Raw genomic sequence first — 17,288 nt, 5'->3', positions numbered from 1 at the left:
CTGGGGTTTGGGCAGTTGATTAGTAGCCGGGTTGAGTGCTCTGACTGGTGGTGGCCATCAACATCATGGGCATCATCACGGACACGGACATCAGGATGATGGGTTTTTGGACGATGATGATGATGAACTGGAGTTTGATGAGGAGGCGTTTAGGCGGGCGCAGGAGGAGGAGGGGAGGAAGAGGTTGGAGAGGATCAAGGAGATCAAGAGGGGGTTGAAGAATTGGGAGGGGTGGAGGTTGGATTTGGTGGAGAATCGAAGGGGAGGGGGGGAGGGGGTGGGGGTGGGGGAGATATTTGAGGTTTGATTTTCATAAGTGTTCCAGACAGGTGTCTTGTGGAAACTCGAGTAGAATTTCATGGGTTTTTGGTTTTACATGTTGGTTCACGATGGTGACCCTGTGAGATTTTATTTTGAAATTGATGGGGGAAAATGGTCGGATGATAAGACGACCACCTGCCCAGGGTTATCAGGCTAGGGCGCCTTTGGGGTGTGATGTTTACCGAGTCTTATTATGAGGTTTATCAAGCTGTATATGGTTGCTGTGTGGTTTGTTTTGCGGCGACCTTGACAGCTCGGACATGAGCAAGATGTGTGCTGCCATGCCAGATAGATGTCACGTCTTGTAGGTATGTGCAATCACGTCGTACAGGAGGTCAGCGGGAGATTCTAGTATGATACCTATCTGGCTGCCTACAGATAGATCTGGCATCTCGGGGAGGTTGAGGTTGACGTAGGGCGTTGGAGGTGGCTCTTTGCCTGCTCTTGCCTGCTTGAGAGGGCAGGGTCAGGTATAAGTACTCTCTTCTTCTTTGCTACAGGCCTCTGATTCTTCTTCCTCTAAACAACCACTTCTCCTCCCTTGGGCAGTCATTCGGCCTTCGTCATGGCTAGATCCGATCAAGGCGTGTCTCTAGGTGATCAACCCACCTCCGGTAACTCCTCGGACAACCAGACCACGACTGCGTCTTCATCTTCCCGCAAGCGACGCCGTGAGGACGAGCCGGTCAGGGAATTTACTTGAGATGCTCGTTGATCTTGATCCTGAGTCGCTCTGGTCCGTCGAGCTTTCCCAAAGACACGTCAAGATCAACATCCAGGAGGCTTTCACAGAAGTTCAGAGCAAAGTCCTCTCATCACACTGCGTTCCTTGAGCTGCGGAAAACTCTTGGTCGGATACAGCTCTATTGCGAATCTTGGGGTCCTCGACAATAATATCGAATGTGCGAAGGATTTGGCTGAAGATGTCAATCAGTACGAGCGTTCAGGAGAGACTAGGGAATTCCCGACTCTCGAACAGCTGCACAATACTTGGGATATGTGTGCGAAAGCGCTCAAGCAGCTCGAGTCTGATGCAGCCATCGTTTCTGCTGTCACGCTTGGGCTCGAGGGGCCAGGTTCGCTGACCATGGACCACTGGACACGATTCAAAGCAGACAGCCGAGATTGAGAGCCGCGCGGAAGAGGACTGGGATGAGTTGCTACTGCAGGATCCGGAGAGGCTGCTGGCAATGGTGAATCGTTCGCTCTGGAACTACCACATTCACATCGGTCACGTCGCTTCTTTGAATGGCGAGTTTTCGTTTTGCGCTGATCAGTGGGATGCTCCGGTATGACGGGCGCATCTGGGCATTCTGTCTTCGAGCTGGGGAATTAGGGGAGTCGGACGGTTATGGCAGGGTTGATAGCAGAGAGGGCTTCCTATGAGGCTTGGGGATGGGTTGTGCGCTGATTTCGAAAGGGGTAATGAAGAGTAGGGCCCCCTGCTGTGTTTGGAGCTTGTGTCTGTGGAAGATAGCGATTGGAGAGGCTGGTTGTAGCTATCAATCGGGCCAGTTCAGTGTCGTGGGTCAAGCCACAGCAGAAGATTCCATTGTCATCTCTGCTCTACACAGTGTCACCCAATATCTTATCTGTTAGATTATCTGCGCTCTTGTAGCTAATCGAGATCTCTTGGGGGTCAAAGTTCAGGTGAACCGCAAGATTGGAAGCCTACGGTAGAGATGAGGACCTCTAGAGAAGGATCTGGTGACGTTTGCCGAAGGGTGCTCCTGCCTTGTTGAGAGGGGAGAAGCTTCGGCAGAGAGGTGGAGGGACAGGTAGGAATGCCCCCTTCTTTTCCTGCTTGAGGATTTTGGATGTCTTCTTCTTCCACCCAACAACTTCGTCCTCTACCCCTTCTGAACGGAGTCTCTTGATACCTTCAACCAGTTACTTGAGGCCTTCAATCAATCACTGAACGCCTTCGAGCTATCTTCAGACGGCTCGACCTCACTTACTTGCGCCTTCAACTATCTTTCCTGTCCATGTTTCAGCGAATTTCTCGGCTCTCGAATATCATCTTCGACCCCAAGGAGATGTCGACCATCATGAACCCTCAGCCGGACGACTTCGTCGAAATCGATTCCAACACCGACTGGATGTGGTTGTTCAATAAAGTAACCAGGTCACGGCAGGACAGCATTCGCTCTTTGGCACATAGTTCCAAGTTGCTGAAGATTTTTGAAGATTTGAACGAGGCGCCCCCTCGTCAGCCAACGTCGATGCGGCGGCAAGTGCACAGCTGCGCAGGTGGCATTGAACATGCATGGATCTATTCGCTCCCTGCAACAGATCGGTCTCCATAAGCACATCAAAAAGACCTTCGCGATAGAGGATCTCTGCATTGACCATGATGGCTTGCTGACGATCAATAGGTCGGGGCAAAAGAGTGGTTGGATGAAGAAGGAGTTCGCAGACGCCGTAGCCAGCATCACCACACAAGTCAAGGCTAGTCAGGCTTTCACAGCGCTGAAGGCGCGCATTACAGCCTATCTTACCGACACTGATCATTATCCGCTCGTCTGTCTCAGCCAGGCATTACAGGAGATTGAAAGGGGCTGCCGGAGTGTTATGCATCTGGAGAAGACCCTGAGACTGTTTCCCGAAGTCCTCGAGTTTCTTGATGCTGGTGTGGCAAGCATCTATGCTTTCAAGGAGTGCATGAAAGAGCCGGGTCCTATGCCCGCCGACCGGTGGGAGAGATCTGGAGACGCAATTGGAGTTCAAGCGTTGCTGGTGGATCTCGAATTTGAGGACTTCATTTCAGGAGATAATGAGTTTGACCTGGACGAGGCTTACTTGAGGGGGGGAAGGGTCTCAAGTGGGAGGGAAATGGTCTCGGAACAGGAGGAAAATGGTGTTTAGACAAGAGGAAAAGGCGCTGGGGATCATCAACATGGCTATCAAAGGGGTCTGCTTTGAGGACTTCTGGCATCAAAAATGATGGAAGGGAGCCGGAGAGGAGTCTTCAAGCTGGAGTTTGGATGGTTATGCGCCTCATTTGACACGGTGAAGAAGGGGAGGAAGCTGATTTCGGATGGGTATTAGGGGACTCTTATGAGACGTCTCACCCATGGTTCCGTCCTATTTTCCTACTCAGGTAGCGAGGGCTCAATAAAAAGTTTCGCTGATTTACATGATTACCAGGTCTCTGTGAAGAAAGACGTGACAATGCCTAGATGGCTGTCTGTCCACCTACAAAATATCCGACGTGGTATATCGCGCCATCGATGCTACAGTTCTACCTACTCTTATTATCAGCCTAACCCAGCCCACACAAACAAAAAGTCAAACACCGAAACACCCACCCACCCACCAGTTATCTACCTAACCGACTCATAAGCAAACACCCACTCAATATATACCTCCCCCGACTCCCACTTCCCCAGCGAAGTAGCTTCATCTCAGTAAATGGAACGAATGTCACAAGGGCGTGGTGAAAAAAAGCAGGGTTGTGGTGGTCGTAGCAAGCAGGAGGTTACAGGCCAGCCAGAACCGGAGACTTTGCTTATATTTTTTTGCTCTCTTATTTACTATCATGTCCTCCCCCTCCTCCCGCTGCGGTAGATATCTTCGACATTTGTGGTTTTGACGGTATGCTACAGTGAAGCGAGGAGAGGAAGTTGATAGAATGAAACAGAGAAAGATGTGATATACAAGTTATATTTTCCTCTTTGGTAGGTAGGTAGGTAAGGTAGATAGGTGGACAGGCAGATGATGTGATATGATATGCGTACATCTCAAATAGACAAACGCCCAAAACACCAATACCTTACTTAGTCCATATATCCCATGCTCGCTAACATACACCACCCCACCCATCCACTTAATTCCATAAATAATACATTCAAAGAAAAGCACCTGGCGGTGCAATAGGGTATGGTATGCTCATAGGTATATTCGGGAACAAAAAAAAAAAAATCACCTCCTCGGCGGCGCCTTAAAAGCAGTCTTGATCTCCACACTCTCCACCGGACTCCCCGTCGGCGTCGGCGTCCCCTTCCTTTTGGGCGGCACCGCCCCGGCATCAATCCCCAACCCAACCATCATCACGCTCTCCCTCCCCTTCTTCTGCTGCGGCGGAGGCGGCGGTACATTAATAACTGGACGCTGGGGCTTCTCTAGAGCGGCGGACCAAGGGTTGCCCCTCAGCAGCGGCGTCATCCCCGTTCCTGGAGCTGACACGGCAGACGTTGGGCTTTGACCAAAAGATGTGACGGTGGGAGCTGGGCTGGGAACTTGAGGTTGGGGGTAGGGCTGCGCTTGACCAACGACGCCGTATTCAGCTGGGATGTAGGGCTTGATAGCCGGTAAAAGAGCAGCGGTGCTGCGGACCGAGTCGGCTGATAGGGGGGACTTGAAGTCTGAGGGGGAGTAGTAGACTTTTTCGGAGGAGGCCGTGTACACCTGGGGAGGAGAGGCGGGGGGAAGGGTGGTGGTGATTTGGTGGAGGGGCATGCCCATCTTGTGGGGAGCGGTGGCGATGGAATCGTCTTGTTGTTTCTGTTGCACACTGTAACGGTTTTCTTTGGTGGGGTAGGAAGAGATGGCGTCGATGCCGCCCATGGGGGGCTTGTAGATAGATGACCTCTGGAGTTGGGTGTCCGTTGGGCTCTGCTCGGTGGCAGGGGAGATGCCCTCTTCCGCTCCGGGCCAGAAGCGAGGGGACATCATGTGTGTCTGGCATTGGAAGGAGATAGATGACTTGGGACGGTGGCCATGACCGCCGACACCAAAGTTGCTGTAGAAGTCGGCTTCGGCGCTGGCACGTCTGGTCTTGTTCTTCCTCTTGCGAAGGCAGACGAAAGCGAATCCTCCGCCAACTAGAAGCAACACCACCGCTCCAGCCACGATACCAATGATGGTGGTTGTGCCAACGGCCGGCGCGCTGTCGCCATCGTCCTTGGGTGCTGATGGATCGACAAGGGTGATTCGGTTGTTAGAGAACACAGTCTCGTTGAGGCCAAGAGGCACACCCGGTGCCGGTTGCTGGGCACATCCGGCCTCCATCGCCTTGAAGTAGTTGGTCAGGTAGTCTGTCGAGCCATGGGGGGCAACACAAGACAAGCAGCCTTCATAATGGGAAAGGTCGTTGGCACCTCCTGCGCCGGCTTTGCAGTATGAGTACGCCGTCATGTTCTTTTGGTCGAGAAGACCGTGTTCGACGCCGTCTCGTAATGGTCCACAGGCCTTGGTTGTGGTGCAAACATCTAGCCCGATACTTGTCCCATTGGGATACCCAAAAACGCACAATGCAGTAGCATATCGAAGGTTATCTGGGACACACTGTTAGTGAGAACGCTCTTCCATATACAGAATCAGGGATGACTAACACAAGAACCACATGGTGTCGCTCTCCCCCCCTTGCGAAAAGGTGCTCGTCTCTAGACATGACATGCATGTCTGCCACTTTTGTCCCTTTGCCGACGAGAACTTGTTGTCCTCGCAAACAACATCTGAATTTCTTGTGTGTGACGAATTGGGATCTGAGGCATCGAGGTCGTCTGAGTCTAGGCATTTCGAGGCGCATGGCGAGTTTGGTGTTACTTGGAGGGCCGACACAAGCTGTGGGATAAGGAGAACAACCGGTAGGAGAAGCATTGTAAAGCGGTAAAGAACCAGGATCCAGCCTGGGAGAATTAGGTAAATTAACTATATGATGAAAAGGACGGACTGAAGAAGAAAGAAGGGTGGTTGTCGATGGACCAAGCGAGCGAGAGTGGCAACAAGAACCCAAGAACATGGAGGAGGTGGATTCACTCCAGTACAAGTATCGATTCTGGAGCCGCCGTCAAGGGGAATGTGGACGTGACGGGGGCCAGAACAGGCAAGTGGGGAGGCATTCAGATGGTGTGCCAACCTGCATTGAGGGTGTGATGGGAGCTGATAGTCTTGTCAATGTGCCGCTGGTGAACCCCCGGCCAGGTCCCCATGCCAGCCAGTCCAATCAGGGCTGACAGTCGGCAGATGGACCGTACCTGAGCTCGTCTGGTCGGCAGCAACGCTCTCGGACGGATTGGCCAATGGAGATGTGCATGCTGCAGTCAATTCTTAGAAACCATCATCAACCCAAAACCGTTGTGTCGTTGCTCTGCTGATGGAGGAGAAGTGGTGTGTGGTGGTGTGTTGACAGAAGGAGATGGTTTCCATCGTCGGTGTTCCTCTCTTCCCAGCACTTGGCTCGTCAATCCAGCCCTGCAGCGTGGCGGTGATGGTGACAGTGATGGTGAGTGACCGTGACGGTGATGGTCTTCAAGACACATCGGAAAATACCCAAACCCGGCATTCTGGAATCGTCAATATCTGCGGCCGCAGCGCTTCGCCCACTGCCCAGGCCCATGCCGAGTGTCGGCGAGGTTCAGGTTCAGAGTGAGAAATCTGGGAAAGGGTGTCTTGGCGGGCGCTTGGAGATCACCAAGATCATGGGCTAATCCCCTTTGGGAATGGGGGCGTTGGAAGCTTAAACGAACATCCGGCGCTGCCCCAAGCTCATTCGCTTCTTGCACCAACTGCGCCTGCACGACACTGGGAGGGTCACATACCTGCTGTGACTTTACAGCGCCGTTTACCCGCTGCGAGCGCTCTTCCCGTCACTGTGATCTCTTGTCTTTTTCTGTGAGTCTCGCGCTCGGATCTCACCTCGAGGGATCCAGCTACCGCCCTCAAACAGACTCTTTCCCATCTTCCCGTCCATCTCGTCCCGTGAACGCAGACACAGCAACTAAGACAGTCAAGAGATGGATGGTGGTACCAGCGTGGGGCATCGACGATCCTATAGAGCACAGACTAACCGAGGGCTCCTCAGCTCTGGTACTGCTTCTATTTCCATCACCACAGCCTCTATCTTTGTCTTCTTCGAGTGCCTCACAACGATGCCAATTCCTGAAGCTTCATTACCAAGTCTTCGAAAACATGACTTGTCTCAAAAACACCATCTTGCAACTTGTAACTGAAGACGCACGTAAAGAGCACAATCACAACGGATTCCCCTTTCCAGGGGGTGGTGGGCGGCTCCCCATGTGGCCATGGAGGTGCGGCATGGCCGTTATATCGGCCACTTTATAGGCCACCACCCACAGATCTCGAGACCCAATCTTGAGACCAAACGACCATCTCGTCTGCGGATCTGGTTCGTCCCATCTGGAGGGTTGTGCGTTTCGTCTCTGCTACCACTTGTTGAGCCGTGCATGGATTGTTTGAAGAAGCTCTGAAGCATGGCAAAGAAAGCGACTTCAAGTATGAAAATCGTATTACACATTAATTCATCTATGTACGCCTTTTGATATCCATCCCGCCATATCTCTTCGCCTCGCTTACTATAGCACTGTCCCCATCTCGAACCACCATCCAACCATGTACTTTCATATCCATCATGAGATCTCTCCTTACCTCATACCCAAACTTATATCCCTGTATCCCTCACGAAAGCCCGATACTAACATCAACCCCGAACAAACACCTCCCCTCCCCACAGTTCCCATGAAAAACAATACTCGTCCTGTTCCCCCCACCGTCCCCATCCACCGTCCCCACCGCGCTTCGCGCCCCCCGGCGCGACAACCCCCAACCCATCCCCCGTAGTAACCAAAACTCCCTTTATTCTGCCTCTTGTACACCCCCGTTACCTTCCTCGCTTCGGGTATAATTTACCGAGTACCCCTCTTCGCTCCCATAATGATCTTTATAAAAAAGCACATACCCCCCCGCTCCTCCAAACAAACCACAATTTCTGGTTCCTCCATCTACGGTCCATCCTCCTCCGTCCGATCCCAGTATCGTGACCCTCTCCCCAACGAAAGTGATCCCATCATCCGCCACCGGCTGCAGTACTATCGGGGTCGGAACCTGAGGAGCAACACTGTTCCCACACGAACCCCCATTCCCGAGGGAGTTCCCATCAACCTTGTAAACCAGATACCGTTTCCCTGTCAAGGGGTCCAGGAACCCGGCCGGGTCGATCGCCCCGCCTTGGGAAAGGGGACAAGCGATTGGCTGGGATAGGGGTGTGTACGGACCTGTGACGGAGGAGGTTGACTTGGCGGCGCCGATGCAGTGGTATGCGCTGTTGTTGCCGGAGAGCTGGCCAGAGTAGTACATCACGTAGGAGTTGTCTGATAGCCGGACCACCGAGGGGGCCCAGGTCAAAGAGCCGGGGCCCGAGGTCCAGGAGCCCGGGTTGGGGAGGGGGTCGATGTCGAGGTAGGTCCACGGTCCCAACGGGGAAGGGGCGGAGGCGACTTGGATGTTTTTTGGGGAGGGGCCGGTGAGGAGGGAGGTGGCGAAGGCGTAGTAGGTTCCTGAGGAGTCGTGGAGGATGGAGGGGTCCTAGGAGGGGGTTAGGATGGTCTACCTACCTATAGAAGAACAGGGGGTTTAAGGGGAAGGGGGTTCAACTTACGGGAAAATCACGGTTTAATAACGGGGATGCGGTCGCGGTGACGAGGGGGAGAAGCGAGAGGTGGAGGAGGAGGAGGAGGGTAACGAGCGTGGGGAGCATGATGCTCTTGTTTGTTTACCCTCTAGAAACCTAATAAAAGAGGTGTGTGGCGAAAAAGGGTTGAGTTCGGACCCAAACCGGTTGATGGCTGGCTATAGTTCAAGCAGAGCAGCCGTCTCTCAGCTCTCCCGATAGAGGAGGCCTAGCAATCAGACAAGATCGTCAGAAGCCGACAGCGAGGAAAGAAAACAATATCCAAAAGTTTCAAGAAACAAGAGAGAAATTCTCAAAAGATTGACATCATCACAAAACCCTCTCCCTATCCTCTCGTAAAAATCTGCGCGGCCGCACAGAGGGTCTTTGTCACTTGATGCCTGTGTCAAGAAAAAAAAAAAAAAAAAAAGAGGCTGGAAAGGGGTTGTGATTATTGTCAGTCAGAATCGGAGGTCAAAGCAAGAAAAGCCAGGTGCCAGAAAAGTAGGTAAGGTATCTTGATAAGATCAAAGTCCTTTCAGAAGGACAAGAACTTCCATTGTTCTTCTTCTGTTTGCTTGCCCAATCTGGACTGTATCTACTGTCCGAAATCGTATTGGGGATTGCGTATATGCGCGCTAGGGAGCTGCAACTTACCAAAGTGAGAAGCTGTACTCTTCGGCAACCGCACAGATGGGGACGGTTGAGATGAGGAAGCGTCTGTCGTGTCGTAGTCGCCCAATCGATTGTGCAGGATCTTCAGTGCTCAGTGAAAATCCCTCTTCACTGGAAAAAATGCCATCAAGCCTCTGTAAGCCTGGAAAGCATAGTACTTTCATGACCTTTCCCTCAAGCTCAAGAATACCACTCCCCCTCCCCCCCATGATCCAAACTTTACACCAAAAACCCACTAACAACCCCATAGCTCGTGCTGATCTCAACACCATTGCCCTCCCCCTAATCAACCTAGCTCACCCGTCGTCAACTGCACAGCTCGGTCGGCTCACGCCTCATGAGTATTGTGACGCCTCCAAAGTCAAAAAGACCCATCGGCATGATGCCGTGATGAAACCCCGACCTCTCTTTCCGAATCCCAGCGGGCAGGTAAGAGTTGCCGAGCCAGAAGTTGACATGTTGAGCTAAAGAGCTCAACATATAGACTGAAGACCTCCCAAAGACAAAAAGTCAAACATGCCTTGGGTAGTGAAAATGCCCAAAAGGAAAACAGTGCGGTTTGTGTGGATCGAACACACGACCTTCAGATTGTCTTTCTGATACCCAATTTCTCGGGATATCATTTTAACCGATACAAATGAAGTTTTGACTTCAGTCTGACGCTCTCCCAACTGAGCTAAACCCGCTGTTTGTTTGATGTTCCGTCAAGCCGCATTCAAAGTATATGAAGCCATTCTCAATTCATAGTCAACAATCGTAAATCATGTGGCTGCAAATCTCCAAGAAGATATTCAGCATGGAGCATACAAAATCATGGTTATGCTTGGAGTTGAGAACTTCAAGGTGTTGGAGATGCTGTCAAGACACCACAAACAATCACTCATGTCAAAGCCACAACCATTCCCATCACACCCTAAATATATCGTACAACTCTCCATTCTTACTACATACAGCTATATAGACATCCACCGCCACCCCCGACACAAAACTCGCAAAGCTCCAGGTATAATGCATAACGTGCTACCCCAACAAGCTGTATGCCATGATAATCAGACAGGACAAAAACTCCCAAAACGCCCTCCGATTTTCCCCTTGACCAGCCCCCAAATAAAAACGCCCAGAGGTTGTGTGTGCAAACCGACAGAGAAAAAAAGAAGATCAGAGCATCTCAAAAATCCATTACTCGCTATCCTCAGCATCCTTCTTGGACTTCTTCTCCTTCTTTTCCTTCTTGGCCTTCTTGCGCTCCGCCTTCTCCTCGGCGGTCTCGCCCTCGTGCTTGCTCTTGCGCTTCTTTTCCTTCTCCTCCCTAACAGGAGAGGAAGCGGCGGGAGCAGCAGCGGGCTCAGCAGCCTTGACAGGGGTGGGAGGGGCGGCAGCCTCCTGGGTGGCAGCCTCAGCGCCCTGCTGGGACTCAGAGTAATCCTGGTAGCTGGCCTTCCAGGCAGCGGGGGTGTTCTCATTGGCGCGGCCATACTTGTCAAGCTTGCCATCGGACTTCAACTTCTTCTTCTCAATGGCAGTAGGGCCGAGACCCCAGCGGCGGGGGTAAAGGTCGCGCTCCATGATGCAGCGCTTGACCTTGGCGACGACGCCGTGGTCGCAGGTCGACATCTCGACAGTGCTCATCTGCGCAATACCAATAGCAATAGCCTCACCCTTGGTGGTGATGAGAACAACCTCCTCGTGCACATCAATGTCCTTGGAGTATCTCAACAGACCGGGCAACGTGAGCTTGGCACCGTAGCAGATGGCGTTGACAGCGGTATCCTTAACAACGAGACGCTTGTAAGTGCACAAGAGAGTCTCCAGGGGGTGGATGACCTTGCGAAGGAGGGTTTCGTCACCGCCGTTGTCGTAGGCCCACTGGGCATCGAGAACATCGTGAAGCGTGACAAGCTTGCCATCGTCCTCAGACATGACACCGGAGCGGACACGGCGAAGCTCCTGCATGTGAGCGCCAACACCGAGGAGAAGACCAAGGTGAACGCAGAGAGTACGGATGTAGGTGCCGGCCTCGCAAGACACCCAGAAGACACCAAGGTGGCGGTCATTGTCGAACTCAATGAGCTTGCTCTCGTGGATGGTACGGATACGGAGCTGACGCTTGACGGCCGAAATAAGAGGGGGCCGCTGGAAAAGAGCACCAGTGAGGGTCTCGAGGGCCTGAGCGAAGGCAGCCTCGCCACCAGGGACCTTGTCGTGGAGACGGATCACGCAAACGTACTCCTTACCAGCGCCCTGCTGGGCCTTGACGAGACGAGTAGCGCGATCAACGCAGACAACTGTTTTCCCACCATGTTAGTAACTTTGCCCCCACCGATCCAATCGCACAGGGCTTTTTTCTCCAACTTACTCAAGCAGCCAGTGACCTTGGGATCAAGGGTACCGGAGTGACCAGTCTTCTCAACGCTACAACATATTTTCCATTAGCCGCTTTTTCCAACCATCTCTCTTCTCGATTTTACACACGACGTACCGAAGCATGCGCTTGAGCCAGGCGACAACCTCGTGGGAGGAAGGGTTGGAAGGCTTGTCAAGGTTGATGACACCGCTGGAGATGTAGGACTTGATATCGCGCTTGTGGGGGGCACAACCATAGGGGATGGGAGTCCAATGGTTGGTGCGGACGAGCATGTCGTTGTAGCCCTTCAGAAGGAGGGGGAGCTCATTGTCGTTCACAGGGGGAGCGGGAGCCGACGAGGGCATGATGACATCCTTGGAGACGGACATCGTAAATGATATCGCAATTCGATATATTCAACTCGCGATCGGTGTTGTTGTTGTTTTGGTTGTTGTTGTTGGTGACGAAGTAGCGGGGACTAATGTCAGTCGGGTATCTGTTTTCTAGACGCGCTGGATTTGCGACTTGGGGACAGGTGAATTGAGAAAAAGAAAACAGTGGTGATATGGGTGGTCCGTGAATAAAAGGGCTCACGATTCGGACGGCTGTCTGGTAGAGGGAGGGTCTTCAGGAGCCGCACGATTTGTCCACCGTGGTGTTGGTCGAGATGAAGCGATCGAGAGAAAGCAAGCAGCTCAGAGTGAAGCTCTCCAAAATTTTTCTTACGAAGGCCAAAAAAGATAATGTGGGGAACTGTCTGGCTTGGCGGGAGTGCGCTAACTTGATGAGGCATGGCGTGGCTTCGAGCCCTGTTATCGTGAGTAGATATGCAGATATCCGGTGTTGAGAGAAGCTCGGGCCCATCAATTGTCACTGTTGTTAGACACTGGCCAGCGACTCGACAACAGAATCCGGCATCTGGAGCATGGCCTTGTCTTGACACCCCCTGAAGACCTCTGTGTGACTACCAGTCTAATCACATCCTGTGGGTGCATGAAGATGGGCAGTTTGGTTGAGAAGTGGCAACTGTGATGTGATAATATCGTGGCTAAACTCTACAGACAGCATCATCTGGAGCACCTTCATAATACCTGGTAGTATCTCCTGTCTACTCATCCCAGGGAAGAGGTACCGACCCCTTTCTTGCAAATATATACCCATATCCAACCTTATACACTATCCAAGACCCCAACAAAAAACCCGTCATCTCAAAACCCAACTCCAAATGCACCCTATCGTCTCAGGGGGCGGGTATTATAGCTCAAAGCAGTTCAAAACCAAAACCAACAAAAACACCCCCGCTCTCTCCATCATGAGACAGGCACACTCTGCAACCCCAAGCCTGTCGCCCCCTTATCCCCTGACCCAGGCCGACTCCCATGTGCTCTCCCATAACCAGGGTGGTGCAGCACCGGTGCCTGTGGTGGGCTCGGCATCTGATAATAAGGATTATTACTCCCATGCACCATCCCCTCCCCACCCTGCCCATTATACGGACTTTCCACCTCCTTCAACTCATACACCTCATCCCTCTGCTTCCCCTTGTCCTCCACCGGGTACCCATACCGATCATTATTCATCGTCCCATTCGACGGCTTGCTCCTCAAGCTCGCCTCATCCCCTCCCAGCGCAAGCCCGATGGCAATCTCATTCTGTCGCTTCTCGTGCTGCGTATACGTCTGCATAACCATCTTCTCCTGCCCAACCGAAGGCCATTGTGTAAAAGCCGGTGGCGGGGACCCGTGCGCAGGTGACTGCTGCTGTAATAATTGATCCAGTCGTTGGCTGTGCATCTGCTGTGGTGACAACGACGGCCAGTTTGCCGCTACCGTCGCCGACCCTCCTGGTCCAGAAACGGGGCTGTTGTAGGTGCTCGTGTATGGCGAGATATATCGCGGTAGTGTCCGTTCCGTCGCCTCGGTGGCTGCAGAGACAGGGCTCTCATTCTCCCACCCCCTAAGTGGTCGCTGACTAACCGGTGTCTCAAACATGTCACCTCCTCCGCCACCATACCTGTGGTTTGCTTGCGCGTGGCGCTTTTCCAGCTCCCTTAAAAAAGCCCGTCTTCTTCTCTTGCCATTGCAGACAATGAAGAAGCCGGCCAGAACAAGAAGAAGCGCAATGCCACCAAAGGCGATGCCCACCCTAGCGCCGAGGGAGACAGGGCCATAATCTGGTGTTGGGACGCCGACGAGGGTGGTTTCTGGTGGAACGATGGTGACGGTGTTTTCACCAAAGACTTCGCCTTGGATGGCGATGGTATATCCTGGATCTGGTTTCTGTTCGCAAGCAGCCTCGAGGATCCAGAGGTAGTTGTTGAGGAAGAGGCCGCGACCTCGCTGTTCACCAACTAGGCATGGTGAGCATCGAGGAATAAAGTTCTCTTCCCATAGGTCACAGAAGCCGTGTGGGGTTCGGCCGGAAGTGTCATTCCTGCGAAACTCCACGGCATCTTCCAGCGGACCACATGCTGTCCTGAGGCGCTGTCAGCACGGAGGCATACGGGAGGATTGCGGCGTGGCTGCCGGGCAAAGCCCAGGCACACTTAGGGGGGAGGGGGGTTGTTGACTTACGATCCGGTGCATGGTGTGCTGTCGCCACTATGCCATAGGCAGGTGTCCATGGCAAATCGAAGGTTGTCTAAGATTTGTTAATATCAGTCTTGCCATATAGGCATGTTGGTGAGAAGGAAAACGGAGGAGACGTACAAAGCAAAGCAGCCTGATCCGACATGGTCCCAGATGTGTAGTTGCTCCTCAGCTGACAATTGATGCAGTTCTCCCATACTATCCCAGCCGCTGTCTTCCCTATGCTGCCCCTATCACAAACAATCTCATCCCGCGCCGTGTGGTCCTGCTGGTTGCTGCAGTGCTTCTCGCATGGTGATCCAGGTGTGCCCAGCAGAGCGTTGGCGGCCAGCGGTGAGGTCGTTGCTGTCACCAGAGCCGCGAGGGCAAGGCGAGCAGCAGTGGACGGCATCCTGCCTCTGGTAGCCCTCCTCCACGCGCACGGTTGGAGGAGCAGTGAGGATGATCTCTGACCTGTGGTGATGCGTGGCGTCTGAGTTTATGTGGTTTATGTGGTTTGGTTGCAGTTGCAGAAATGAACCGCTCGCTGGGTTCTGCCGTCTTTCGTCCTTCGTTATTCCTTTCGGGTACTGGGTATTATGCGGTGCTGTGCGGGGAGGATGCAGCAGCAGCTAGGAACGGGAAGAATAGACGTTTATTGCCGGCCAGATTTTCTGTGTGACATTCCGACCTGCCTCTCTTCTTTCCTGGTGGCACGATGACGGTATTATAGAGTAAAACAGAGGAGAAACGCGCTTCGATCTTCGGGATGTCAGGTTAAGCGCGCACTTTTGTCTGGATGGGTCCCTGGAGGAAAAGAGACTGGAAGCTTGTGCTTTTGCAGATGTGACAGTGACGAGACTTGGATTGTTGTTGGTGAAGGGAAACAAGAGCACAAACACAGACAGCAGCCACCGAGCTGGACACACCTCCCACTCATCAGACTCAGCCGTCAACCACCTCCGGGGTCCTGTTCAACGCATTAAAAGGGTGGCCCATGGTGGCGGGCGGGGGTTCAACCTCCATGGTTGGTGTGATTGGGGGTTGTCTTGCACCGTTTGAAAATGCTCACAGAGTGATCGTCACTCTCTCAGAAATGCCAAAGCCGCTGTGCCGTCCCAAGGTCGCACGCTAGCAATGCATGTGCTCAGCAGCATTGACCATTCACAGCCCAGAAGTGGTCACTGCCCATGCAAGGGCCCCTGCGAGTTCAACCAACCCGCCCGTCGTGATTGGCAAACCGCTCTTTTACCCGTGGCCCACTCTTTTCCCGATAGGGAACCAGCTGAAAGTTGTTCTCTCTTGATAAACTTTGGCCCCCAAGAACCCAACCATCTCTCTCACACATTCTCTCAATCCGGTGAGCACTTCACCACCAATCCACTTGGCCATCCATTCACCCACTGGCAGGCCCGTGCATCTCTTGGGCCCGCGCATCTCTCGGGCCCAGCAACATGACATCAACTGACATCTGCTGTGTTGTGCTGGTAATGACAATCTGTGTCTCCGTCTCCTCTTGTGCATCATCTCACCTTTTCCCTACAGTACCTATCCCATCCCCACCAAAGCAAGCCATTCATCATCCGCAGCTCCATCATCATGCATGCAGCGCATCAACCACCGCACACTGTCAAATAGATTGATTTTCCTTGGTTATCCATCTGTTGGTTCCCCCCTCCCCAATCCCCCCATCCCGCCCAATAGAACATGCACCACCTTGGGGAAATTCCCAATCAAAGCGGCAAAACCAAACTGTCGGGTTTCCCCCCCCTTTTCTTCTCGCTGCCGAACTTCCGTCTGTGCTCTTTTCAGGGGAAAACGAGGCTGGATTTCTGTGTGATGGCTGTGACGGTGACGGTCATGAGACAGATCAGACAAATGAGGGGATGGCGCTTGAAAGCGACACAACACATTCCCATAACTACAGCACAATGCAGTGTGAAGGTCTGTACATTAGGTAGGTGAGAATGTTGAGAGATCTCGGCAGTTTCGACCTTCCTTGGTGATACTTAGTCCTCATGTCAGCGGTCAAGTAAACAAGATCTTAGTTTGTCAACAACTGCTCAAGATCAGATAGGTATTGTATGCAACAAGATCACAGGACGCTGCTTGCTTCAAAAACTGCCGAACATTACTTGGCCTCGGTGCGGTTGGCTGTTTACACTTATCGCTCTTTCTCCCACGTTGATGATAAGACCTGGTTGGTTGGTATCCGATGTACCTATGATGTGCTTGCCAACCTACATAGCAAGCCATAGAGACCCCCTTTTTGCAGCCCACCACACCCATTCTTTCGGCCCGCTGTTGCTGAAGGAGGGGGCCAGGGCACGCCACTGGATCCTTCTTATCTGTGGTCTGGAGCTGTCTTTTTTTTTGCCAAACCGAGAGAGGGTGACATAAACAAGATGATGCTGACTTTGCTTTTTGTTGGGTGTTGCACAAGCACTATAAAAGTGGTATTGTCGTGATGAAGGGCAGAGCCTTGCCGGCATTTGCTATCAAGGACATAGTTGTCGAAACTCAAGTTTGACATTGCCTTACTTGCCATTTTTACCAGTGGTCGCATCTCGATCTGGAGAATTTGATGGATGAATGGACGTTCTTCAAACAATTCACATTTCTGGCAAAGACAGCTCGAAATCACCTAAACTCGATGCTAAAACACTTCAAGGCTACATAATCTGCAAACAAATCCAGCGCTATCTCTCCCATGGTATCAACCCCTCAAAAATATTTCATAATCAGCTCAGGGCGCGCCCTCCACCCCTCCTCCCCTCCACTCCTCATTCAACAAACTCCTCTTACTCCCTCCCAACCGTCCACTCCCATCACGATACCATACTCAAACTCTCATACTCTACCCACCGGCGAATCGCATCCCATCCCATCATCTTGGCGTCTCGGACTGTGATATCGTCACCGTCACACGGACAGATTCGACAAAGTCCAGCCGGTTTAATGATATCCTCGG

At 52.5% G+C, this 17,288-nt stretch overlaps 4 protein-coding genes across 4 annotated transcripts, besides 1 other annotated feature; all 4 read right to left on the bottom strand.

The window, feature by feature from the left end:
• Window positions 1-4,242: 4,242 nt before the first annotated feature.
• PODANS_2_2930 (uncharacterized protein) lies at window positions 4,243-5,922 on the bottom strand (the record flags this gene model as incomplete). Its single annotated transcript, XM_001911001.1, has 2 exons — window positions 4,243-5,542; window positions 5,651-5,922. The coding sequence occupies 2 exons, from the start codon at window positions 5,920-5,922 to the stop codon at window positions 4,243-4,245; spliced, it is 1,572 nt and encodes a 523-aa protein (XP_001911036.1).
• Window positions 5,923-7,917: 1,995 nt separating this feature from the next.
• On the bottom strand, window positions 7,918-8,418 carry PODANS_2_2920 (uncharacterized protein; the record flags this gene model as incomplete). The annotated part of the gene is made up of 1 exon (XM_001911000.1): window positions 7,918-8,418. The coding sequence occupies one exon, from the start codon at window positions 8,416-8,418 to the stop codon at window positions 7,918-7,920; it is 501 nt and encodes a 166-aa protein (XP_001911035.1).
• Window positions 8,419-9,959: 1,541 nt separating this feature from the next.
• Window positions 9,960-10,092, bottom strand: a tRNA (tRNA-Phe).
• Window positions 10,093-10,585: 493 nt separating this feature from the next.
• PODANS_2_2910 (uncharacterized protein) lies at window positions 10,586-12,139 on the bottom strand (the record flags this gene model as incomplete). The annotated part of the gene is made up of 3 exons (XM_001910999.1): window positions 10,586-11,691; window positions 11,763-11,818; window positions 11,877-12,139. The coding sequence occupies 3 exons, from the start codon at window positions 12,137-12,139 to the stop codon at window positions 10,586-10,588; spliced, it is 1,425 nt and encodes a 474-aa protein (XP_001911034.1).
• Window positions 12,140-13,060: 921 nt separating this feature from the next.
• Window positions 13,061-14,729, bottom strand: PODANS_2_2900 (uncharacterized protein; the record flags this gene model as incomplete). The annotated part of the gene is made up of 3 exons (XM_001910998.1): window positions 13,061-14,225; window positions 14,324-14,390; window positions 14,459-14,729. 3 exons carry the CDS (start codon window positions 14,727-14,729, stop codon window positions 13,061-13,063), a joined length of 1,503 nt encoding a protein of 500 aa, XP_001911033.1.
• Window positions 14,730-17,288: the final 2,559 nt, after the last annotated feature.

The sequence above is a fragment of the Podospora anserina genome, chromosome 2, assembly GCF_000226545.1.
Source record: "Podospora anserina S mat+ genomic DNA chromosome 2, supercontig 2".
Taxonomy (NCBI): domain Eukaryota; kingdom Fungi; phylum Ascomycota; class Sordariomycetes; order Sordariales; family Podosporaceae; genus Podospora; species Podospora anserina.
Note: the sequence above shows the minus strand (reverse complement) of the source record. Positions and strands in the feature narration are given on the sequence as shown.